General features: G+C 47.8%; 1 protein-coding gene across 1 annotated transcript in view; it reads left to right on the top strand.

Annotated features, from left to right (window-relative positions):
- Window positions 1-2209: 2209 nt before the first annotated feature.
- Window positions 2210-26986, top strand: part of XYLT1 (xylosyltransferase 1) — a 163793-nt gene continuing 139016 nt past the window's right edge. Inside the window, exon 1 of the mRNA XM_033166681.1 lies at window positions 2210-2704. Within this exon, the coding sequence (XP_033022572.1) occupies window positions 2387-2704 (318 nt within the window). The 5' untranslated portion in view covers window positions 2210-2386. The remainder of the gene's footprint in view (window positions 2705-26986) is intronic.

Genomic DNA, 26986 nt, shown 5'->3' on the forward strand with positions numbered 1-26986 from the left:
ATAATTTAAGTATGATTAGTAGCAGTAATAATATTTTGGTCGTTATAGAATCTTAGGATCACAGAGCTGTAGAGTTGGAAGGGATCCCCAATGGTGTCATCTAGTCCAATCCCCTGCAATGCAGGAATCGCACCTAATGACAGGTAGGGGTGGCAGGTACACTGACATTTGAAATACTTAGTCATACTTAGCTGATGAGTTGTATGGTGGCTTCTGGATGTCCCCTCTGTTGAGCATTCCCCATGATGTTTTTGAACAAAGCTGCATGGAGCTTAGTTGATGCCAGGGGCATCAAGTTGCTCAGTGCAACAGCTGGCTTACACAGCACAAAGTTTGCTTTTTTCTTCCTGCTGGGAAGAGCCACAGAAGCACAGCTCTGCCCAGCCAGGGCTCCACCCAGCAACCTGGCACATTTCACCAAGGCACTGCCCTCTCAGGGGGCACAAAGGTGCCATCTTCAAGGGGTGACATTTGGCACCTCCACCTAGAGCCTCAAGCACAAGCCAGAGCAAATCCAGTGGCTTTGGGTTTGGGACTCACCACAGCACAGCAGAAGCATTAGCTGTGTGTGCTTTACTCAGTCCACCTGGACCTGGGGTACCATCCGCCCACACCCCTTCAAGTCACAGTGAGCGTTTTGCGCCCCCCCACAATGCTTTGCGGCACCTCATTTGCATGCACTCACTTGCTCATTTGCTCACTGTCACTTGAAGGGGTGTGGGCGGATGTGGGGGGTGACAAAAAAAAATCCACACCAGCTACCACTTGGGCTTGCTATGCCTCTGATGGCAGCTATATATTGAGCATTCATTCTGATTTGTTTGCAGGGAGGTTAGATGATGGTGATGCACCAGGCATTATCCCACACTTTCCAGTGCATTTCCCTCCCAATGTCTTTATCACAAAAGTCTTGATTTTTGGAAGGAAGCAGGTTTCATTGCACAAGAGCTCTGAATCAACTCTAATTGTGCAACCTGAGCCCGCTATTTATAGTACAATAAGTGCTAGCGCTCACTCGCAGATTCAGCTAACTTCAGTGAGGATTAGCCCTGAACAATTTAGGCCCACAGCACCTTAAGGACTGTCTGCTTCCTGATGCTCCACACCAGTCACTGATGTCTTCTGATGGGACACCTTTTAGTATGACAGCCCTGCTCTGTGGAACAATTTGCCAATAAAAGTTCAGAGGGAGTCCTTTCTGCTTTCTGTTAGGTCTTTTTAAATGGCTACTGTTCAAATAAGCCTTTGGAATGTGATTTGTTTTTACAGTATTGATGTTATTGTAGTACTATGTTGTCCTGTTGCACACCGCCTTGTTATATATACACGTGCGTGTGAATTGCAACATGGTTATCCAAAGGGCTTTTTTTCAAAGCTCCGCTTAAATGCAATCGACTTGTTTTCAACAGGGCTTACTCGCCAGCAGGTGCATGCATAGGAATGCAACCTTACAGACCCGCCGAAGCCCGCTTTCTTAGGCGCAGTGTTCCTCCAAACTGTGGTTGCGTACACACACCTTCCATACATCCCTGCAAAAATCCTGGGAACTGTAGTTTCCCCCCCCCCGGAGCAACAATTCCCAGCACCCTGAACGAACTGCAACCCCCGGGATTCCGCGGGAGGGCGGGGATGCGCTTGGGCTGAGCGATGTCTGTGCACGCAGCAATTGCTGCGAGGCCAGAACAACGCGCGGGCGCGCTCCCCCCCCCTTCACACGCCGACTCGCGTGCCTTTAAGAGCGCGGCGTGCTCTCCTGGCAATAGCTCGGCACGCGAAGCAGCTCTCGCTCGGCGCAGAGGATCCCGAACCGGGAATCACACCTGCTATAAGAGCCGCGGATCGAGCCGCCCTTAAAGGCGCAGCTGGAAGGGGGTGGCCTGGGACGCGGGCGCACGGCAGCTAAGCCGGGTGCCCCTCTCGGTTGCGAGCCGTGCCAAGGCGCAGCCCGAGAGAGACGCCCCCACCCCCTGCCAGTCCAAAGCCCCCCAGACCGGCTTCTCCTCCACCTCCTCCTGAAACAAGGCGCCGCTCGTTCGCTCGGCTGCGCCGCCGCCGGCTCCTCCCCACCGTCTCCTCTGCGCGCACGCCCCTCGCCGGCCAAGCCCCTCTCCTCCCCTCGGCTCGTCTGGAGCGAGCGAGCGAGCGCGGGGCTGCCTCGCCTGCCTGCCGGAGGGCCGGGCCTCCTCGGCTCCTCTCGCCTGCCTGCTCTCCGCCTCCTCGGCCGCCTCCGCCTCCTCCTCCTGCTGCTGACGTCTCGTCCGTCTGAAAAACTCCAGGCGGCGGCGGCGGCGGATGCGGCGCTTCTGAGTGGCTCAGCGAGCAGCAGCAGCAGCAGCAGCAGCAGCAAGCCGTAGCAGCAGCAGCCGCCGCTGCCTCCGCCGCGAAGATGGTGGTGGTGGCCGCGTCGCCTTCGCCGTCGTCGTCCGCGGCCGCTTCGTGCGCCCGCCGCCTGGCCCGCCGCTCGCGCTCGGCGCTCGTCTTGGCGCTCACCGTGCTGCTCGTGCAGACGCTGGTCGTGTGGAATTTCAGCAGCCTGGACTCCGGCGAGGAGGAGCAGCAGCGCCCGCCGCAGGGCAGCAGCAGCCGCAGCGCCAGCCGCCGCCGAGAGAAGCGCGACCTGGAGAGCAGCAACCCTGGCCACGACGGGCACCGCGCGCACCAGCACCGCAAGGGACCTGGCGCCTTCCGCGCCAAGGCGGCGATGGTAAGGGGCGCCTTCCCTCAGCTCGCGGGAGAAGAGGTGAGGAGGGGGGAGAGTGAAACTAGGAAACGCAGTTGCTTCCCCCACCCCCCTTCCCTCCAAAGATGCTCTGAAGGGCAAGCCCTGGAGGGCGCCGCCGGTGGCCCTGGAGAAGACGCCGTGGCCGCCTTTGCGCCCAAGACGCGTTGGCGCGCGTCTTACCCGTCTGGCGGCGCGCTTCTTCGGAAGGCAGCCTCCGCTTCGTAGGGAGTTATTGCGGGGTTAGGGGGCGCAGGGTGGTGGGTTAACCCCTTCCCGCCTGCCAGCTGCGTCTTTCCTTCTCTTCTCCCTCCTCCCCGCCTCCTCTCTCGTACTCCCCGCGTGGCGATCACGTCTATCGGACTGTGTTGGGTTTCTATGATTGATGTCCCTTAGGGAAAACAGTGTTGTTGAATTGAGCTCCTTGGGAATTTTGCACAGAGTGGACTTTAAAAACAAACAAGCACGCGCAACACACAGCCCAAGCCTGATCTAATGCGTTTTGGCTCCGAAGTGAGTCCCGCTGAGGGCAGAGCCGCACCATGGGCTTGCTCAAGAGTAAATAGGGATTTCCACCGTGGCAGGGCTTGCTGGAGGAGCATGCCTCTATGTGCTTGATGGCATTTGGGAGGAAACACTCTTAAGATTTGGGGCTGTCATACTGAGAGCTCGGTGCCTTTTGGGGTTTATCTTCAGGTGGAAGAAGGATGGGGTACTGATGGTGAGGGGAGAAGGAGTCCTTAAAAAAAAAGACTTTAAGGTGGCCAGTACATAAAAAAAATTAGTAGATGATTCATAACAAGGTATGTGTGGTATTTCCCCCCTTTCCATTCTCAATCATGATGTTTGGTGTCTTGCTCAAAGAATAGTCAGGAGAAATCCTGGGAGTCCTCTTTGCACTCTACAGTTCTTAGATGGAGCGGGTTGTCTCGCAGTGTCTTCTTCTTCATCTTTGCCGAGTAAGACTGCCTTCCATGAACACGGTCTTAACGATGTGTCCACAAGTGACTGCAAAGGCCAATTCTGGATCCACACATCCTACTTGCATTGTGTGCTGTGGTTGTAGAGGTCTCTTAGGGTTGAAGCATCAGGCAAGGAATGGATGGCAACCCAGGAGGCTTCCACATGCCAGCTTGTTCTGCACTTGGTGCAGCTCACACATTCAGGTGTACCACAGCATCCACAGGATTACATTGCTCTCATCAAAATGCCATCACATATCATCTCCCCCTTATTATATCCAGATTCACTGTTTCTGGGGTTTAAAAAAAAAAAACTTGCTGGATTTTCTGTTGAAATTACAACTCTGGATTAAATATGGGCTGGAAGGGTCTATTTATGAGAACCATGTTATTTGGGCTTAGGAAAAGTGCCCCGAGGACCTGTAGAAACATGTGTCTCTCTTTTATTAACTTGAGTGTATCATGGTTTTAAATCTGCATCATAGGTGAGGATGTGTGAACCAGTCAATTTCAGTTTATCGTTTTTCCCTGCCTTAAGCTTGATTCTCCACATTCCCACAACTTGTGACAGAGTTTATCAGCATTTTAGTTTGAATTTCTCCAATATACATTTGGTTGTATGCAATTTTACCTAATATATACATTTTTGAAATGCAGTTTCTCCCAATTATAATGCATTCCTTTACGTTACTTTCACCTGCTATGTTTGTTTATACGCAGACTAGCATATGGATCTTTGTATATATAGGCTGGCTGGAGAGCTGCACTGCCAAATTCAGAGAAGTGCAGATTTCGAAGGGCGACAGTGTCTTGATTTTGCTTATTGCTTCAAAAAGTGAAGGATCAGTAAGTTCGCCTTTGAGTGTGAACTGGATTGAATTGCTCTCCAGTCCCTTAGCCAGGGGCAGGTAGCCAGGGTTTTCTTCTAGACACAGAGGAGTTTCTGAAAGTTGGATCTGGATGCTAAAGAGCGAACTTTTCTGGGACCCCACTGATTTTGGCAGAGTTGGCAAAAAGACAAAAGTCAGACTCAGTGCTGGGGTCGGTGGAGAGATTTAAACCTCTCTGCAGAGTCCAGAATATGGATCACTGCCTGCCACCGGATTGACATCGGATCAATCATTTGATGAGGAGGGAGGGCTGACCTAAGGAGGTAGCTCTGTGCATGTGTGCGCATGCAACAATGTTTGCTGGGCACGACTCCTCTTTGAACGCTCTTGCCACTGCCATGTGCCTTGCCCAGGCTCACCACCCCTGGTGTAGGAGTCAACTCCTAGAGGCCAAGGTCCCTTTGCCCCCCCTAAAATATTTGATGTCCTGGACCACCACCACCCCCCAAAAAAATTGAAGGGCATTGCCATTCAAGTGGTGTTCATGTGCCGTGTCATATGATCGATTATGTGGGGCGAGGCTTACCTGGCTCCTTCCCCAATATTTTATTCAACACCCCAGGCCTTGGGTGGCAAGTGCAAGCAACCTTTTAATCAAAGGAGTTGTTCAGTTCCCCAAATGTTTTAAATACGTGCTGTCTGGATTTTCAGTCTCGGAAGTGTTGAGCCAAGGCTTGGGTCCAGAACCTCCCTTTGAATGCTTGGGCTGAGTCTCGGAGCACAGTGAAATCCTACATTGGATGCCTCTGACCTTGTGCTGAGTGAGTGCCATTGTCTTACCTTTGCGAGTAACACTGCCACCTCTTGTGCAGCTACAGCAAGAGCTTGTCGAGCAAACCATTAAAAATTGAGACAGAATCTTTCGAAACCGTAGGGTTGGTCTTTGCCCCTCTTGAAAGTGACCCAGTGCTCTGGCGGCATTTTCCTCCACCAGGCTGGCCTTGCTTTCAACAAGCCTACCTGAGTCAACGTTTCCACAGCGCTGCTTTGTAAAGATCTCCTCAGTCCTGAGGTTTGAACCTCCTCCGCCAACGCTTAACACAGCTGTAATTTTAAAGAAGTGTCTGCCTTCATATTCAAGAAAGGTAGCCAGCAGCATAACTCCTTTGTTGGCGGAGGCTGCATGTCTGCCTCACGAGGATGCTGCAGTTTCATCCTGTGTTTAGTAAGTGAGTTGAGCTAGGAGGTGACCACTAAAGACCCTTCCCATTCTAGCTTCTAGAAGATACCATCTACCTCACTGTGGTGGCACTTTTATGACTTAAATTCTAAGCAACTCCCCTTAATTCTAGCTCAGTCTGTTTGGATTCTGTAACTGGGGAAGCTCCCTCCAAGTCAAGCTTTTCTTGGCAGTGCTGAGGTGTTCATTGGATTAAGAAAGGCATTCTGCACATTCTCAGAGGCATCATTTTTCACGTGTTCCAAGGGACGTTGTTGAAGAGATCCAGAAAGATCTACAGCACCCCCCAAAAAAACCATCAAAAAAATCCCCCACTGTGTCTTGGGATCACAATATTTCCATGAAAGAAATCCTGTAGATCCAATGAAATAACTCTACCTGACATGCCTGGTTTAGATAAACAACAGCCCATTGCTCCTCTCCTTAAAATTACCCCAATAGTTTCCCAAGGAAGGACAGAACAGCCATACTGTATTTGGAATGCAAATATTTTTGTAGCCTGATAAAAATTTCTGTGCATCTTTTATATTGAGGGCAGCTGTCTTAAATCATTTGAAATTGCCCTCTCTCCTGGCTTCGGGGTTTCACAGCTGAGCTGTAGCAAAAGCATCCTAGTTCTGGATCTCTCAGAAGGTCTTTATTTGTTTTTACTTTCAAAGCTGCTGTGGGCCTTGTCACACCAGTGCGAGTTAACTTCCCTACTGAGCATTAATCTCGCTTTTAAAAACACACTCTTTTCCTTGTGCCCTTTGGCGGTTTGCTCAGCTGTTTCGGGTGTGGGAGCCCCTGGCTATCACCTGCAGTTCTTCCCTTTGGCTATCGACTGTTAAGGGGAAGGGGGGCAAGAGGAGAAATGTCCCAGAGGCCTTTGGCACATCAGCAGTTTCCCCAACTACCTTAAAGGCACAGGCGCCTCCCAGATCTCCACGTCATTTCTCTTCCATCACCCTTCTTGCATTTGCGACCCCACCCTGCCTCTACTCACTGGATCCTTTTAGCCTTGGAGCTCAACTTTCTCCCACTCTTTTGAGCCCAGGGGAAAGAAGAGAACAGAAGCCCTAAGTGACCTTTGTTTTCATTTTGGAGTGATTGCTGTGCTATACCCACCTGAGGAATTCTGGTCCCTGAAGCAACCAAACTACCCGCGGGGGGACCTAGTTATGAAACAGCAGAGGGGAAAGTGCTTTAACTGGGTTCTCTATTATTAGAAGCCCTCTTCGGGGACTCAATTATTTTGGAATGCATCACTTGCTGAGTCATCCAAATCTCCCCCCAAAAGTCGAGGGGCATTTTCCTTTGCTGCTGGGATATTTGCATTGGATATATATATATATATATATATATATATATATATATATGCAGTCCCTGAACAGGTAGATCAGGAAGGACTTGCGATGCTGATGAAATGGGCAGCAATGTTGCAAGGAATGCACATGGTGTTGAAAATATTGCCCCCTCACACATATTTTTTTTAAAATGAACATTAGGGGTTGATTTCAGGCGAGTTCTTTCCAGAGCACACACACTGAAATGAATGGACACAAGTTAGTCCTGCCCATTAATTCCAGTGGGTGTACTCTGAGTAGGACTAGCATGGAAAACAACTTTATATCTTGCGTGCTAGAACAGGCCGGGAGATGTTTGTTTTACTTACCTCTTAAGGTAAGTAAACCTTAGCTTTATCTTCTCCTGAAGATACCCTGCAAGGCAGCCAAGGATTAGATCAGAGTTTTCCTTCTTCTAAATGGGCTACCTTCCCAGGTGTTGACGAGCCCCACCTGCCCTTCACGTCCCTCTACACCACATGCAGAAAACACCTTCTTGACCCGTGGACCCATTATTGGTCTCATTCTTTCAATCTGCCATAGCCTGTCTTCACATGCAGTGGGAGTCCCTAACTCACCGAGGGTTTGAGACCCATCAGCTACCCTCACCTGGTTTAGCCGGCCAATTGAAGCCATTTCCTGGCATGTGGTTGCTGTCTTATGCTGACAGCTTCTAGGAGCCACAGGTGAGAGCTGAGTGCAGGGTGGGGACCAAAAAGTGGGCAAACTACCCCAAAAGGAGCATGATGTATCCCCTCACCAGCGGTACCCCCCCTCCCGTAACACCCCCATACACCCCCCGGGTTGATATTACCTGTTTATTAAAAGGATTCATATGCCACTTTTCATTCAGGGTATCAAAGTTGTGTACAGCATAATTTAAACAATGAAATATAATTAAAACTACATCAAATGATATATCAAACAAGGGGCATGTCTCTTGACGACATTCCTTTTTCAGGAAGCCTTTTTAAGCGGAGGTTTTTTTTTTTATCCTTGTCAGTCTCTTGTATCGGATTTGAAATTGCTTTTATTGTTGATGGTTTTTATCCTTAATTGCTCTGAGATGCTTTTATGGGAAGTGATTCATAAAATAGATAAATAAAAATAAAAATAAGCATACAGTCCTCATACAGTAGGCACGAATGAGTGAGCTGGTGATCAATGGTCTTTAATTCACTCAAGCGTTTGCAGTCCAGTTGCCAACAAGAAACCACCAGTTAAGGTATCTGCTGGATTTCTGAGGTGAGACTGTTCCACAAAACAGGCACCCCTACAGAGAAACACCCTACTCCTGGTTGGGTCAGGCCACATGGGTCAGGGCAGGCCATGGTGCCACACACGGGGGGTTCTTTATTTGGGGGGTGGGTGGGCCAGGTCCTTATCTTCCCCCACCCCTCTCAGGCCAAGTTTGACAGTTGGTTGGGGCCACAGCCCTGTCAATCACCTGATGCCACTTTGATGTCATCAACCCATTTTTTTGCATAGTACTATAAATGGAAGGCAGTCAGCTGTCACTGGGCCTTCTGCTATGATCAGCTGATTGTCAGGACTTGCAAAGTGATGGGCATAGGACGGCCAACCAGCTGATCGTTGGGTGCCTGCAAAGTCCCATTGGCCCAGCCACTTCTTTCCCTACACCTAATGCCCTATGGCAACAGGCGTAGGCCTGGTGGATATGGCTTGGCCACAGCAACCTTGCAGGCCAAATGGGGAGCCCTGGCAGGCTGAATTAGACCTGCTGCTTTATGTTTGGCCTTTTCCCTCCAAGGCAAGGGTAGCCAACAAGGTCCCCTCCAGATGCAGGTGGACTTGCAACTCCCATCAGCCTCAACTAGCACAACCAATGGCTAGGATTTACTGGAGTTGTAGTCCAGCAGTGTCTGGAGGGTGCCAGACTGGCAAATCCTGTTCAAGGCACCACATGTTGATCTTCCTCTTTCCCATTTTCCCCTCACTTTTAGCCCTATGAGGTAGATTGTAGACACACACACACACAGAGAGAGAGAGAGAGAGAGAGAGAGAGAGAGAGAGAGAGACCCTTGAAAACCCAGTGAGCTATTTATGGCTGAGAAGTAATTTGAAGCCAGGACTTCTGGCCTGATGTGACTTCACTATTGCACCTTCCTGGCTTTTTGAGACTGTCACAAAACAGGAAACTGGACTTTTCCATTCATGACATCACAGTTTGTTAGCACTGGCACAGCACAAGTGGTTGTAATAAGAGTGACGAAAGGCATTGGAGGGAATGAAATCATTTGATGATGGGATATTTTGGACCTGGGGGTCGAAAGAAAAGGAAACGGTTCTTGCCCCCCCCCCAAAGCACTGAGAGAAATCTTACTACAAAGCTTTCTGTTAACCAGGCACTGCTTAATAAAACAAACAAATCTCTTCAGCCTCTGAGCTAATGTATGCATTATTTAAGAACACTGTTAAAAGGCGGCAGCCTAAATGGATGGGCTACTGTGTCAGTTGTCTCATTAAGTCTCTGTCTCTTAGGCTTTCTCTTTTTTAATTTGGCTTTTTATGGCCCACCTAAGATTTGAGACAGATTATAAACCACTTGGTTCATATTCACAGCATCTCTGATTGGTGGGCAAGTTGTGCGCTATTCCCGAATGCCAGGGCTTTCAGAAGCACTCTGCTGCGAGCTTTGGCAAGTTAAAGGAATGCAAAGCAACATAGGAAACTGCCCGGTCCTGAATCAAACCATTGGGCCATCTAGCTCAATATTGTCTACACCAGGCTTTCTCAAACTCGGCCCTCCAGATGTTTTGGCCTACAACTCCCATGATCCCTAGCTAGGAGGACCAGTGGTCAGGGATGATGGGAATTGTAGTCTCAAAACATCTGAAGAGCCAAGTTTGAGGAAGCCTGGTCTACACTGACTGGCAGAAGCTCTCTGGGGTTTCTGGCAGGGGACATTCCTAGCCCTACCGGGAGATGGTGGGGATTGAACCTGGGATCTTTCTATTGATTTTCTCCAAGAAGCTCAAGATGATACACATAGTTCTCCTCCTTGTTTAATCCCCACAACAACACTGGGAGGTAGGTTAGGCTGAGAGGCAATGACAGGCCTTCATGACCAAATGGGGATTTGAACCCTAGTCTCCCAGGTCCTAGTCCAACACACTAACCACTACACACCACACTGGTTCACTCAGCACCCTGAAACTGCACTGTGGAACAACGAGAGACTTTGAATCATGGTAGGTGCCTTGTTCTCACTCCCCCCTTTTAATATTAAGGTTTCATTGGTCCACCATTTTTTCCCACCACCACCCCAAAAAAATTCCCATATCACTCTGCAGTTGTTCTTATTTGAAATTAAAGCCTATTCATTCTTCTGCTGTAACAAGAGAGGACCAGCTGTTGTTCACAAGAATTCTGCACCTGGTGTGCATATCCAACCAAGTGTTGAAATTAACAGTATGAAATAACCCATACGGTTACCTGGTTTGTATCTTTTCCTGAAAATATTTTTCTCGCCCTTAATTCTGTGTGTGCTTCGAAAATGCAGCGTTCCGTGTAGATATTTCCAAAACCTCATGTTGATGCTGGATGACATGAGGGAGGAGGAGCATGAGCTGGGGTATAATTCGCAAATGTTGTTCAGAGCGTGCGGCTTGCAATTTCTCCTGATTCTTCTCTGCAAAGCTGGAGTAAATTTTGCACCTGGCAGAGTCGGTAAGGCCTAAGTCAAACCATTGGTCCATCTAGCTCTATCCTGTCTACACCAGGGACATTTCTGGCACTATCTGGAGATGTCGGGGGCTGAACCCAGACCTCCTGCGTGCAAAGCAGATGCCCTACCACTGGGCTACAGGCCTCCACTTTTTACCCAGGTACAACTGCACAGCTAAGGTTTTCCCTGGGGTTTACCTTCTGCTCTTTAATTCAATTGTCCAGTGTTTTGTTAGCTTGCAGCCAGGCTTGAGGTGACATCAACTGCACCTTCTCATTTAACTTGTCCTTTAAAAAACAAACAAATAAAAAACGCAAGTAGCACCAACTGTGTATGTGGCGGGTGACAATGATTAGAATCGTTGCAGACAGGGAGGAGGAACTTACCCCTTTCCCCTTTTGGTGTTTTTCTGATGCTTCCATTGGCATCTGGGAGAAATCCCCTGTTGGTACTTACACGGGATTTCCCCCAAAGCAAATGAAAATCTTCTGAAGAGGGACTTTCCGCTTGGCTGTAGCAAAGGAGGAAAGCATCAGTGAAGTTCCTCCTCCAGGCTTGCTGCAATCCCAGTAATTAACTGCCCTCCCAAAACAACTGATGCTGCTTGCATTAAACACAGTAGCACCTGGTGTCCATTGAGACAGGGCAGAAGGCAGAGAGACAGAAAAGTAGCTCTTGACCCCCTCCAAACAACCTGGTACCATCCAGATGTTTTGGAGTACCATTCCCCATAGACAATGGTCAGGGATGATGGGAATTGTAGTCCAGACCCTCTGAAGGGCACCAGGTTTGGGGGAAGACTGCCTGTGATGATGTCAAAGGCTGTAAACCAGATCTTTTAATGGCTGTAAGTGTGCATGTCTCTGTTATAGACTGTGGGGCTGTTCTGTTTGGTGGGTTGTTGTTGTGAACACCAGCTGAGGATTCTGGCTTTAAAAAGCATAATTACTGTTGCTGTAATAATGGCATCAAACAAGCAATTATTTTTTTGTGTGTGTTTTAAATTTTGCAATTGCGGAGCACAATTTCCTCCTTGGATCAGTGCAAACATTTTTATACGTTGTGCTCCACAATAGGCCAATAACAACACAGAAAATTTATTCACATTTGTCATCTGGCTGTGCCATTTCTTGGTGTTAGAATAACGGGTTGCTACCACCAAGGAGATGCCACGCAGAATTAGAAGAAGCCTATCCAGTGTCAATGATACTCAAAAGACCTGCACATAGGGATGGAAGGATTTCCACTTTTCCCCAGCATGGAGAAGGATGGGGAGAAAACTGGGGCCGGCTGGCTCAGACTGTCATGAGTAGTGTTAGAAACTCAAGAGGTATGAAAGCTAGGAGCTAAATGGCACCTTAAACCTAGGTTATGGGTGCAACAACAGAATGTCTAGGTGTGCTTTTCCTATAACAAGAATTCAAAGCTGAAAATGAATGAATGCAGCTAAAATATTATGTTCATTTTTCACATGGTCTAGTCCTTCCCTTGCCCACCCCCCTAATATTCTTTAAGAGGGTCTCTTCTTCAGTCTACTCCAGAGAGTAGCTGGAAGTGGGGAGGCAGGAAAAGGTCATCCTTTCCTTCCACTCTGCAGTTTTAATCTGAAATCTTAGGTGCAGGACTGCGCCCAGAGCTCAGAAACTGCTCGCATTAATGAAATCCCCTGTTGCAAAACACGCCTAGAACAATGGGAGTTTCGAACACTGGTCATGAGCTCTGATTCACCTTCTGTTTGTTTCCCTGCCAGTCAAAAACTGCACCAAATGGACCAATGGTCCATCTTGGTACAAGGCAGCTTCCTGTGATAAATGTGGGGCTCTGACAAGAGTGATTTGCTCTTCCTGCAGCAGTCAACTGGGTGGGGAGTGACAGACAGAGAGGAGGAAGGATGGTTCCACAAACCACTGACACATGACTCTAGACAGGACAGGTGTGGCCAATGTCCCCGACTCTTGGCCTAGGCCTTGGAACTCTTTCCCTCATATAATATCACTTTATATGTTCCAAAATTCTCTTTTCTCGCTGGGAGGCAAGCAAAACTCGAGGCGTAGCATGCAGAATCCAGAGTGTACCATGGAGGGTTATCAACTTTTTTAGGCCAGTGGGAACATTCAGAATTCTGAGTTTTGTGGGTGCCATTCACAAAATGGCTGCCATGGTGCATGGTGCTTCACAAACTGGATTTGTGGAATGTGGCAGGGCATAGCAAAAACACAGAATGGATATTTCATGAGATCTTTTGTGGGTGCCATAGGACACACTGGAGGAAACTCATTGGCAACACCTGGGGTAACAAAATGGCGGAGTAATAACAAGATGGAACTGGAAGAATATTCTCATTGCTAGTTTCAGCTCTACAATTCCAGGTACATCACGTGCATCTGGATTTAAGCATGTCGGTTGCCTCCTAAACCAAAAGAGCCTCCAACTCAAACGGTCTGAAAGGTCCAGAATCCCACTGATGCCTAGAGAACATACAGCCCTTGGAAGATTGACCAAGTTCTAATCTGATGAAATAGATTCTTCACCTCTGCTCTAAACTTAACAAGTGTTTATACCTGCATAAGGGACGCTGTTGGCGCTGTGGGTTAAGCTACAGAGCCTAGGGCTTGCCGATCAGAAGGTTGGCAGTTCGAATCCCCACGACGGGGTGAGCTCCCATTGCTCGGTCCCTGCTCCTGCCCACCTAGCAGTTTGAATGCATGAAGTGCAAGTAGATAAATAGGTACCACTCTGGCGGGAAGGTAAAAGGCGTTTCCGTGCGCTGCTCTGGTTCGCCAGAAGCGGCTTAGTCATGCTGGCCACATGACCCGGAAGCTGTACACTGGCTCCCTCCGCCAGTAAAGTGAGATGAGCGCTGCAACCCCAGAGTCGTACGTGACTGGACCTAACGGCCAGGGGTCCCTTTACTTATACCTGCATAGCTTTCTGTTCATGCACTGTTTGCTGAAGAGAGATTCTGCTCAAAGTTTCCTTACAGATGGTAGCCATAAGTCATGAGTGCTGCAAGCATGTTTATATTCAATCCATAACTAGGAGAGTACTCTCTTCGCTTACCACCATAAATGGTGAGGCTCGAGCAGCCGTGTTCCCGATTTCTGTACCTCATAGCTGTTGTTTCTCGTGCTGAGCAAAAACGGAAGGTTACTGTGGGACACCTGTCATCTGCCCTCTTATTTTGAGAGGCGATTTGTGAATTCTTCAGAGGTCTGAACTGATTATACCATACATACAATTGGCCTCTTTTTCCTTCTTTCCCTGTTTTTATATATATATATTTTGTGGGAGTAATAATGGGTTGAAATGCTATAGTCAGTTATTTGGGGAGACTTTAATAAAATAACTTGGCAAAGAGCAGAAGGCTTCATTGAATATTTACAACAGCCTGACTGAGGTTTTCTCCTTCAGGTTTTGGGGTGGGGCAGGTTTAGCTGTTTTCACATTATTGCTGTATCTGTGGTCTATTATGTTAGGGTAGTGTTCTGGTGAATGGGGCCTTTATTAAATAAATTGGCTGAAAGGAGTGGAGGGATGACACTGCAGAGTCCTGTGATCCTTGGGTTATGAATAGTTGTTAAATGTCAAATTGCATCTACTCTTTTCTCATAAGATACAGTTCATTTCGGCTGCATCTTCCTAGTACTATTATTCTTTTGATAAGGGCTAATTATACACGGTATAAATAGTCTGATCTTCAGAAGAATCATTTAAGTGTGTCTGTATGTGGCAGGGTGGACATTGCCCCTGATCCCAGAATTTAATTTTGGGTAGGGATCAGTAAGCATCCTTGACCTTGTCCCAAAGGGTTGAGGTCTCCAGAGCATTTTGAGACCACCCTTGTTAGAGGAAACTGCCTTATACCAGGGATCAGGCTATTGGTTTATCTAGCTCAGTAACTGATGGGCACTGGTTCTCTAGGGTTTCAGACAGGTAGTCTCTCCCAGTCCTACCCGGAGATCCTGTGGGTTGAACCTGGGACCTTCTGCATGCAAAGCAGATGCTCTATGACTGAGCTAAGAACTGCCCACCAAGGGACTCACTGCTATTTTTCATGCAGAATGGGTTCTCAAAAACCTAGCTTGGAGCAGAGGAAAAGGTTCAGCCACTCCCGATCTCTGGAGAAGTGGGGCTGCCTTTTTTCTTTGGGAACCAGGCACAAAGTCCAAGCATCTCCCAACATTTTCCCTACCACACTCATCAAAGAGGAGGCTGTTGTCTGCCAGGGTTGGGAGGGCAACTCTCATCACCCCCAGCAAGCATGGCTAATGGCTGGGGAAGATGGGAGCTGTAGTTCAGTAACATCTGGAGGGCCAAAGGTGCCCTACCCTTGATATGATCCAATCCACTGATCAGTGCAGGAAATCCAGGGTTAGAAGATCTCCAACCAGCCTCTGTTTTGAAGACAGAGTAGTTGCGGGTCATGATGCCCATGTGCTGCTTCCAGGATCTGGGTCCTCCCTGCCTCTCAATGAGTGAAATCTGCCAATTTCATTTTCTTCCTCTTTCTCATTTCCTCATTCTTTAACTTAAATTCTCCAGTTCATTTCTGCATCAATTTGTGCATATTTTAAAAAAATGAATATTCACCCGCATTTTACTGCACTTTTCTCCTAATATACACATTTTTGCAAAGGGATTTCCCCTCCAATGGAACACATGTTGGGGTGTCATTTTCACTGATGTATGTGGGTTTCATTGCAATAAGTTTTTTATAGGGATGTAAGTATGTATGCATACTTTACCCTAATATATGCACTCAACGTGCCCTTTACCTGGCTGGAGAACTGAGCTGCAAAATTCAACTGAATTTCAGAGGGTGGTTGCATTTCAGTTTGCACTAGGTAGGTTCAGCTACCATGGGAATAGATACCGTAATTTCTCCTCCATCCTTACCTCTGAATACCTGTCATGGGGGGAGACAATGGGAGATGACTCTTCATTCGTTTATTCATACTTCCATTTATATCCCACCTTTTCTCCAAGGAGCTCAAGGTGGCATACACAGTTCTCTCCCTTTCATTTTATCATCACAACAACCCTGTGAGGTAGGTTAGGCTGAGAGACTGCGACTGGCCCAAAGTCAACCAGTGGAGCTTTGCGGTCGAGTGAGGATTGGAACCCTGGCTTTCCAGGTCCTGGTCTGACTCCCTATGCACCATGAGCAGGACATGAGTGCTTCCCAGAGACATCTGGCTGGCCATTGCAGAGAACAGGATGCTGGTCTGGATAAAGCATTTGCTCTGATTCAGAAAGGCTCGTCTCATGTTCATCCCTTGGCAAGGGCAAGTCCAACCACTTCTGTAGGTAATTGACTCTGTTGTTGAATTGTTCTTACCGTCAAGAGGTTTCTCGCTAGCGTTCATTTAAAATATCCTTGACCACTTAGATTTCCACGGCTCTTTTCTTTTTCTTTTGTGGTATTCGAAGCTGACTCTAATGCAAACCACTCTAATGCAAGAATGCCATGGCCCTCAATGGCATAGTAAGAGCCATTGTGGCATGGTGGTTAGACTGGGAAAACATGGGTTCATATCCCCATTTAGGGTGCATGCACAGCACACCTTTGAAGCATGCCCTCCCCTCCCCCCAAGAACCATGGGAACTGTAGTTTGTTAAGGGTGCTGGGAATTGTAGCTGGACTAGATCAGTGTTTTTCAACCACTGTTCCGCGGCACACTAGTGTGCCACGAGATGTTGCCTGGTGTGCCGTGGGAAAAATTGAAAAATTCAAGAGAATTACTTTATATATAGTCAATATAGGCACAGAGTTAAATTTTTTAACATTTTCTAATGGTGGTGTGCCTCGTGATTTTTTTCATGAAACAAGTGTGCCTTTGCCCAAAAAAAGGTTGAAAAACACTGGACTAGATGACTTGGGATCCCTTCCAACAATTCTATGACTCTATAAGTTCTTTCAGAAAACACACAGAAGGATATCTCACCTACCGTATATACCCGAATATAAGCCGACCCGAATATAAACCGAGGCACCTAATTTTCCCACAAAAACCTGGGAAAGCTTATTGACTCGAGTATAAGCCGGTTCACCTTTGCCGCTGTGGAGGAGGAGGAGGAACGAGCAGCCCAAAAGCAGCCCTTTGGGCTGCTCCTTCCTCTTCCTCCTTTGCCAAGTTTGCATTTATGCGAGCAGTTCAGGACTGGAACAAGCTGCCTGGGGAGAGTAAAGAACCGCCGTTCTTGTACGCTTCTTAAGGAATGGTTGACTGGGGAGAGCGGGTGGCGGCACGAGCGGAGAGAAAGGGCTTCTTTCTCACTGCCCCCACCGCCCGCCTCACTCAAGTATAAGCCGAGGGCAGCTTTTTCAGCACAAAAAATGTGCTGAAAAACTAGGCTTATACTCAAGTATATACAGTATGTTCCAGGCGCTTAGTCTAATCTCAAGAATGCCATTACAATTATTAGTCACTATATTTTTCAATCTTAACGAGCCTTAAAAACAACAACCCACACTAGACTTTCCACCTTGCCAAGATTGCTAGGAGGAGCAGCAAGAGATACTTCCGTGTAAGGCAGAGGCAGCCAACATGTTGCCCTCCAGATATTGCAAGACTACAATTCCCATAATCCCTTACCATGGTTGTGCTGTCTGGGGATGATGGGAGTTGCAGTTCAACGAAATACAGAGGGCCTTTCATTGGCTACCTTTGCCATAAAGGTACCACAGCAAGAATGGGAAAGCTTTTACAGCCCCAGGTCTACCTTTCCTTCAGGGGCCGCATGGCAGTGGTAGGTGGGGCCAGATGAAAAAGTGGATGGAACAGAGGGTGCACATTCTTATCTGTGCAGTTTCTACATGCTCAAACCCACTTGTGTCCTTCATCAGAATTCAAGGGCACATTTCAACCAGGCAAACACAGAGTGCGAAGGAGGGCAGTGAGGGGTGTGGCCTGGGGAGAGTTCCTAGAGTCATTCAGAGAGACATGGAGGGCCAAATTCTGTCTCTGGGGCCCTTGGCTGCTCACCGCTGTACAGTAGCTTTTGCTGTCCGCATATTGGCACACCACAAAACTTCCATGTCCTGCAGCCCTAGCGCTAAGCTCAATTGAGGCAAAATGCCAAGATGTTTGCAATCTGAAGTACTGCATGGCTGCAAGGTATTATTCTCCTGGTGCCCACACTTACAGCTTTGCTGGCTTCATTTACACAAGAACTTCCCGAACAAGCATCCAGCTGCTATCAGGAGGCAGCTCCTTGAAGCAGAAAGGCAACATGGTTGAGGGTCTGTTATTACAACAGTAGCCGAGACCCACTTCAGCATGAGAGTCCCATTAGCAAGGTGTGCACCACGTCCAGACGGTTGGCAACCAACAACTTGGAAGGAGCAGCAGGAAAAAGGGGGAGGCAGGTTGTAAATTTTGAGAGGATCAACAAGGTTCTCCAGGCATGTGGTGGGCAATGTTGAAGTGCAGGAACTCATTGTGACAGCCCTTAGAGCCACACTTCCAAAGGGAGTACAAAAACGCAGGCAGTTTTCCTGAACTCATTCACATATATGTATCACACGCATGACACACAGCAGTATGTAGCTGCAGCAGTACGTAGTGCAATGCCCAAACCCTATGCATAGTTTGCTAGGACTGGGTGACTTCAAGCCTATGTAGAGTTGCCCAGGAGTAAACTCCCTTGAACTTAATTCAAGGTGCTTAATTCTGACTGCATAGGTTCAGTTTGTAACACTGAGGTTTAACAAAAGATATTCAGCCAGCTGAAACGCAACTTTTAGTATTTAATAAGAGGTGCAAGCAACCTTGCAGGGAAGTGTAGGAACACCATCGAAGAAAAAGAAAGAAGTACCCAGCCTCTGTTTGATTCCCTGCCCCAATTCTCTGACTTCCTCTGTGGTAGTGTGCCGCAAACAATAGTAAAACCAGAAAGTCTCGTCACCTCCTTTGCTTGCAGACGATGCCATCACTCCCCCCCCCAAAAAAATGTTCTGGAGCTGTTCTCTCCCTCTACTACGCAACCAACAATGATGTTATCAGCCTCTACTCCACTTCTAAGAACTGTTGTTTTTAATTTTTCGTGTTCTTATTGTGTGGTTTGTCTTCTTTTTACTGTGATAAACAACTTTGATACATTTTTGCAATATTTTTTTTTAATAAATACAATTCCAGTGCTCAATTTTTAAAATTAATTTTACTTTATACACTGCCTTTCTTTGGAATAGTTCAAAGCAGAGCACCTGGTTCTCCACTCACCCTCTTTAACCGCTCAGCAACTCAGTAGAGGTAGGTTAGGTTGATTCTGTGTGTGTCTGGCCCAAGGTTTCCCTCTTAAGGAATCCCAGGAACTATAGGGTGTTGGGAATTGTAGCTCTGTGAGAGGGAAACTACACTTCCCAGGAGTTGCAGTGCCTGTATCCAAAAGGCTTTTTACAAATAGGGAGCCTTGCTTAAGCACCACTGACTTATGTTTAACAGGACTTACTCTCAAGTAGGCTCATGTGTAGTAATGCAGCCTAACAGACCTACCAAAGTCCACAATTTTAGGCACTCACTTCCTCCAAATAGCACACCACTGATTTAAAGCCCATTCTGCATCTCAGGAATTCTGGGAAATGTACTGTGCTGGACTTGATGGGCCTTTGGATTTGATCCAACAGAGCTTTGCTGAGTTCTTCTTAATTGCTTTCACGTCACTCATTCCTGCTAGCGCTGGGAAGAAACTAACCACCACCCCTGCCTTAGCATTGTGGCTGAACAAGGAATCAGGTTTTTGTAATGGAACAAACCATGGTGATAAGCTAGGGCTTGTCCTTGGCTCATCAACCAGTTCGTTTGAGTTCAGGGATGGTGGTTTGTTTCCTCCCCAGGCTAGCAGGGTTGAAGGAAGCAGGGGCAATGAGCTCATGTGTGATAAGCTGTGGTTTATGGCCTATTGTGCCATGTGGGTGTGGCCTTTGAAGTGTTGAAGCTATTCTAGAACAATTGCCCAAAATCAAACTATTTTGCTGCATATTGTGCTGAATGAAAATCACCCCGACCTTTGTTAGCTGAACACAGCCACAATAGATCTGCTAAGTCTTCAAGGTGCTGACAAGGCTCTGTTGTGTCATACTGGAATATGTGTGTCTGGAGCCACTTGACCCCAAGCTGTTCGTATGAAGGATCAAAGAAGCCAGTCAGTTCTTCAGCTAAAGTGTGATTTTTAACAGATGTTTGGTATCCTGGTTCTCATATCTCCTCAGGCTCCCTTTAGCATGTGACTGCATGGCTAAGGGTTGCCTAGGTCATAGGAGCTTATGAGCTGCCTTTGATCATGTTAGATTTATTGGCCGACCCGACTCGCTACTCTGACTGGCAGTAGCTAACCTGTGGTCTCCAGCTGATGTCTTGCAGATGTTCTTCTCATCACTTGATGGGACCTTTGGCATGCACAGCACATACCAGTGTGGTGTAGTGGTTAAGAGTGGTAGACTCGTAATCTGGGAAACCGGGTTCGCGTCTCCACTCCTCCACATGCAGCTGCTGGGTGACCTTGGGCTAGTCACACTTCTCTGAAGTCTCTTAGCCCCACTCACCTCACAGAGTGTTTGTTGTGGGGGAGGAAGGGAAAGGAGAATGTTAGCCGCTTTGAGACTCCTTCGGGTAGTGAAAAGCGGGATATCAAATCCAAACTCTTCTTCTTCTTCTTCTTCTTCTTCTTCTTCTTCTTCTTCTTCTACTCCACCACTTGGCCTCTCCCACAGGTCGACTTTGACATTGGAGCAACCAAGCCAAAAGCTGAGACTCCATTATTTCTGGGATGTGGGATCAGCTTAGCAAATGGATTGGGCAGGCAGAGATGGTCACAGGTCAAATAGAACCTTCAGGAGTGAACACAACCCATATATAACTCTGGTGCGAAGGCCTATCTATCAAGGCAAAGTGGTGGCCATGAGCACAATGGTACTCTTGAGGTCTTCCCCTGGCACCCATGAGGCCTTTGAGCCTCTCCACACAGCTGTCTCCGAGGACACGAGGTAGTGAGGGAGATTTCACCCTGATACCTTGCAGGGTCAGGCCACCACCAGGGCCCAGCGCCCTGAAGGAGAAACAAGCTGCATTGGCTCTGGCGCCTCGTGTCTTGTTCCTCCCTCGATTTGAGGGCCAGGGAGCGATGGTGCCTTCCTCCAGCCTATACTTCTGTTGATGCAGCCTAGAATAGCATTAGCTTTCTTTTTGCTGCTGCTGCATCACACTATTGACTCATGTTAAGCTTGTGACCCACTAAGCCCTTAGATCTTTCCCCCTTGTACTGCTAGTAAGCCACAGATTCTGGCAACTGCTAGCAGTGGGGGGGGGGGAGATATGGTCCTCTAGGTACTGCTGGACGGCATCTCCCATCATCCCATGGGCCACGCTGGCTGAGCCTGATAGGAGTTGGGAGGTTCCACCAACATCTGGAGCCACCCAGAGTGGCTGGGGCAACCCAGTTGGATGGGTGGGGTAAAAATCATCATCATCATCATCATCATCATCATCAGGAGGGTAACAGCTTCCCCGTTCCTGTGCTACAGAGGAATGCTATAGATCCTCTTAACCCAGCTGACATGTTTCTGTTGAAACAGAAGTTGAAACGCCAGTCTGACCCATGGTGCAGTATGGTGCAAGTGATCACATAGATGTTGGTGGATGTGGTTTCTGATGCAATCTGTTACTGTCAGGCAAGAAGCAAGGCTGATTTTACTTCTCTTTCCTGTGACCAGAATAATAAGAAAAAAAATTCTACAGATGTGGTAGGGGAAGGAAATCCTCTTTACCTCAACCAGGAAGACTCAAAAAAAGCACTTTTGTTTTGTCAGTTTTTTGCCGGGGGGGGGGGGGGGAGCTGTGTTAACACCTTACTTCTACATACCCTTTCCTTGGGAGTAAGCCCCACAGGTTTCAGTGGGGCAGTGGCTTTCAACCAGTCCAGGGTTACTACTAAATGAAAACTAGTCCTGCAAAGTGGCAAGAGAAAGCTGTGAGCCTGTGGTTAACCAGAAATATGTATCTTATTTGAAAGAATGGTTCATCCCATTCAGCACTTGTGGAAATTGATAAAATTAGCTTCTAATCACAATAGCATGTCCTAGTCCAGACACACGTATAGTTCTGCTTTGGTCTGGTCAGCCTAAGCTGGAATCCAGTATGGTGGCCCCAGCTTTGCTGCAGCCCACCTGGTATGGCCTCACGATCTACCTGTGGGTCCTGACCAGTGTTAGAAACTCAGACATATAAGATAGGTGCCAAATGGCCCCCTTAAACCAGGGTTACGGTCGTCAAAACGGAATGCCTAGTTGCCATTTTGGGGGCAGACAGCTTAAAAGTTGTATTTTTCGATACAACTTTTTGGTTCCTGAAATTCGTTCTGATTGTGCAGATAAAAAATAATGGATAGAATTCTATAGGATGTGACACTAGTATGTGGAAACAGTCAAGATCCAAGGATCCCCAGGCATGCAGCTCCAGATGGTGGAGATGTCAGTTGCCATCCTGGCACCCAGGCATTTTCACTTGGTCACAAGTTGCCGATAGCCAGGTGCAAAATGTGTATGGCGCCTGGCGAATTTCAAACACTGGTCCCAACCTATTGGTTGAAGACCTGTGCAGTGGAATATACTTCTGAGGAAACAGGCATAGGATCATGCTTTAGACCTCTTTCAGCAGAAAGAAATAGTGGTTGTATGGTATTGAAAGGCTAACAGATCAGTTTATTGCATCAGTTTTTGTGGTTTGGAGTCACACACCCAGGGCAAAGTAAAGCCTTCATGCATGCCATGAAGCAGACTTCAATCTTATGATGAAATTATCTTTCTGTTTTGTTTTGAAACTTTCCTTTTGCTTGAAAACGTCCTCAGCTGTTACTGTTGCAGTGTCTATTTTGGTTTTCTTTTTTTAACGTTTTGTACACTACTTGCTTTTGTCTGAGCTTTTCATTGCTCCTGTATGCCTGCCTGTGGTGTGTGCACACACCTTGAAAGATGGTTTCAGGAAAAGGGGGCAAAGGCTTCAGCTGTGGGGCTGCCCCCTTTGAGAAGTCTGGTGTTGGCCACAAGCCTGATGTACCCTTATTTATTGAAGAGCAAGAGTCAACCAGCCACTTTTAACATTTTTTGATTAAAAGATTATAGATAGATGATGAATGAATGAATTTATTATTTTGGTCACAGACCAGTTCCAGCTCACATACAAAATCAGGAAATAGAGATACATTTGTAGATAGATAGATAGATGTAAAAAAAAAAATACAAAAAATTCAGAACATGCAGTGTTCAAAATTAGCCAGGCACCCTGCGCGATTGGCACGGGTCCAGTTGAGACCATGTGAGATCTCTGGATGCCAGGTTGGTGACTGATATCTCCACATGGCTGGCCCCTCCAGCTTTCTTCAGCAGGTAAACAGAAGAGCTTGCATATTGCATGTATATTCCACCTTTTGCTCCAAGGAGTACATAGTTCACACACACACACACACACACACACACACTCCTTCACAGTTAACGCTTACAATGACCATGTTAGGTAAATTAAGAGACTGCGACTGGCCCAAGGTCACCCAGTGAGCTTAATGGGTAGTTGATTTGAACCCTGATCTCCCAGGTCCTGGTCCAACACTCTAACCATGATACCACCCTGATTTCCTAGAGCACTTCTGCTGTGGGGCAGCTATATAAATTAAGTAGGTAAATAAATATGGGGAAAGCAAAATATCACATAGAGAAGGAGCTGCGATATTTTCCTTGGAGCTTACATTTGTTTTATTCAGGCTTGTTTTATTTGCAGTTTTAATGTATTGTCAACCTGAGATTTTTTTTCTCTTTCAAGTCTAAAGTGATATAAAAATGAAAATTTAAAAATAAGGCTCATGGGGGGGGAGGTGCCTAGACATTCTGTTGTGGCGACTGTAACCTAGGTTTCAGGCGCCATTTGGCAATTGCTGTATTTTTTCGTGTATAACACACTCCCTATTTTGGGGGACTCCAAATTAAGAAAATGGGGGGAGATCGCCCACAGTTGCTGAGCTTTTTGGGGGGAGGATTTTCCAGAGTTGTTGAGCATTTTTGGGGGGTGGCCTAGAGTTCTTCAGCTTTTTTTAGGGGGGATTGCCGAAAATCGCTCACCCGCCTGACCTACGCTGACACTAGCACACGTCGCAAAAGCCACTTATCATCTGACCCCTCGCCAGCAGAAACAACCAATCACATGCCCAATTGCCACAACAACAGCCAATCAGCACCAGCCCTTGCCGCAGCAACCAATAACACGCCCAATAGCCTCTGACGATCTCTGTCTCGCGACAGCAGCCAATCACACATTCCCCTTATGCACTATCCATGTATAAGACGACCCCCAATTTTAAACATAATTTTTAAATAAAAAATCATCGTCTTATACAGGGAAAAGTATGGTAACTTACCTATCTGAGTTTCTAACGCTGAAAACATGTGAACCATAATTATCTAGCCAATTCAGGGCAACAAGCCCCATTCTATCTAACCGATGGCCCTGTTGGCTGTGACTGATAGAGTCCAGCAATAGGCCTGAGATCTCCACCACTTGGTCAGATACAGGAATGCCCACAATCTAATCTGCAGTGTTATTGTGTGGCAAAGTCCCGTGGAAAATGAATGACATGTGACACAATATATAAGGTTAATGGGCAGAAAAGGCCACAACTTTATTGGTTACAGATGTTGAGCGGTATTGGCTTAGGCATTGGATCTAACCAACTAAGGCCGAAGTGGCTTTCTGCTGGCTTTGGGGTTGGGTATATTGCAGAAGACCACCCCTGACCGTTGTCCATGTTGGTTAAGGCTGAGGAAGTTGGGAGCCCAGCAGCGCCAGGAGGCCCACAGGGTCCTCACCTCTGGGCTGAAGACTGCTAAAGATGCACTCTGGTGTGGGGAGGTCAGGAATCTTAACAGCAAAAATGCCTATTGAAAGGAAAGCCTATTGTCCCATGTGCACACCCACAAGCAAAGAGGAGCTGTGAGATTCACCACTGATGGAATGCCATGGCTGCTTTTGAAGTGTCAGTACAATTCCATAATGAGTAGCATCAGCCAGATAAACTCCAATAGATATGTTCCGTTTGATCTATTTCTGGAGCATGCAGAAAAATGAGGGAGACGGTTAAGAATTTTGTGGCAAAAGCAAAGACTCCACCAAATTGTTGTGGAGCTCAACGGATGCATTTTCTCCCCTTCTCGCGCTGATATCACACAAGCTTTGTTCTGTGGGCTGCCTTCTCTGAAAAAGGAAACAATTTGTTTCATTCAGACCTCAAAATGTTTCTGTGTATTCCATTTCCAACGCGCAGCTGGGTCTTTCTCTCCCAGTGAACAGAGTGATCGTAGATGTGTCTGCTTGGAATTGAAGCTCATTGAGTTCAGTGGGATCTACTTCCATATTGGTGGGTCACATTTAGGCTGCAATCCTATACACAGTCATGTTAACTTCGGAGAGTCTGGTATGGCTGCTTTGTAAAGTCCAGACAAAGCTAAAGCTGAAACTGGTTCCAAATTTTATGTCTTAAACCCATAGGTGGTCAAAAATGAGCCATGTTTGTAAGCCGCCAACAAACGTTGCTTCACTCTGGCCATGACTTAGTGTGAACATGCTGGCTCCCAAGAATGCAGGAATGTTTTGTTCCTGGATTATTTAGGGGAAACTTTTGTTACAGAGCATGGTTCAGGAAGAGGAGACATCATGATCCAGGGTTTGGACAATGTGTTTAAACCAGTAATATTCATCTTTTTCACACCCAGGATCCACCTTACCCAAACATGCATTTGGAGACCCATTTCTTGTTATTTTACCACTAGTGGTTTAAGCCCGTTAAAAAAACGGGCTAGAATATATGTGGAGGGGGCTGGCGCCCCACCCCCACCCCCTGCCAAAGCCTGCTTTAGCGGGTGGTCGGGGGGTGGAGGAGAGGCAAGCAGGGCTTCTCCGTTAAAGCGGAGAAGCTCTGCTTGCCCCCCCGCCCCCCGCCCGCCTGCCAAAGCCTGCTTTAGCGGGTGGTCGGGGGGTGGAGGAGAGGCAAGCAGGGCTTCTCCGTTAAAGCGGAGAAGCCCTGCTTGCCCCCCCGCCCCCCGCCCGCCTGCCAAAGCCTGCTTTAGCGGGTGGTCGGGGGGTGGAGGAGAGGCAAGCAGGGCTTCTCCGTTAAAGCGGAGAAGCCCTGCTTGTCCCCCCGCCCGCCTGCCAAAGCCTGCTTTAGCGGGTGGTCGGGGGGTGGAGGAGAGGCAAGCAGGGCTTCTCCGTTAAAGCGGAGAAGCTCTGCTTGCCCCCCCACCCCCCTGCCAAAGCCTGCTTTAGCGGGTGGTTGGGGGGTGGAGGAGAGGCAAGCAGGGCTTCTCCGTTAAAGCGGAGAAGCTCTGCTTGCCCCCCCCCCGCCCACCTGCCAAAGCCTGCTTTAGCGGGTGGGGGGGGGCGGGGTGGAGGAGAGGCAGCAGCGCCATGCAGGCCAACGGGGCAGGAGGGGGTCAGCAGCAACAGGCTCTCCTTGTAGCGGCGGGAGCAGCAGCGTGACCTCCCTCTTCGGCTTCCCCTCCTCCTCTGCAGCGCGGACGTTCCATTTAAACCGCCCCGCTTGAACTGCCGACGCTGCTCGTGGCCCGATGTCTCTCCGCTCCAATCCCTGTGTCCCTGGGGCACATGCTCAGTTGCGCAAACCCAAAGACACACGGACTGGACGCAGAGACACTTGCATTTTATATATATAGATATATTTGTATGGTAGGTTGGAACCCACCTTGGATCCAGCCCATGACACAGTAATGGTTCCCAAACCACCAGCTGAAGATCAGTGTACTAAGCCCAAACCTTGGGTAGAGTGGAGCAAAGTGGTTGCAGTCTCTTCCTTGGGAGCCATTGTGTTTGTGCAATGCTGCTAAGCCATGGTTTGACTCAGCGCTATGTGTGAATGAGGCCATTGTGGTTTGCTGCCAGAAATCAAACCATGGTTAGTCTACTGGGCTGGGGCTTGTGTCTGAAAAAAACACGCTGTAGCGAAACAAACCCTGGCTTGGTTTGAAAGCTATAGTGTTTTGGATAGGAGTTCATACCCATCCAACACATGGAGGCTGTAACAGAAGCCCTATGACCTTGCTCTCTGTAAACCCCCCCACACTTATTGCCAATAACAAGACCCCCACCCTCAAACACTCTTCTGAATGCACAGACTTTAAGAGCAGGACAAGCGAGTTTGTGCAGTGCCCCCTCTACATGTTGGA

Source organism: Lacerta agilis, chromosome 13, assembly GCF_009819535.1.
Source record: "Lacerta agilis isolate rLacAgi1 chromosome 13, rLacAgi1.pri, whole genome shotgun sequence".
Classification (NCBI taxonomy): Eukaryota; Metazoa; Chordata; class Lepidosauria; order Squamata; family Lacertidae; genus Lacerta; species Lacerta agilis.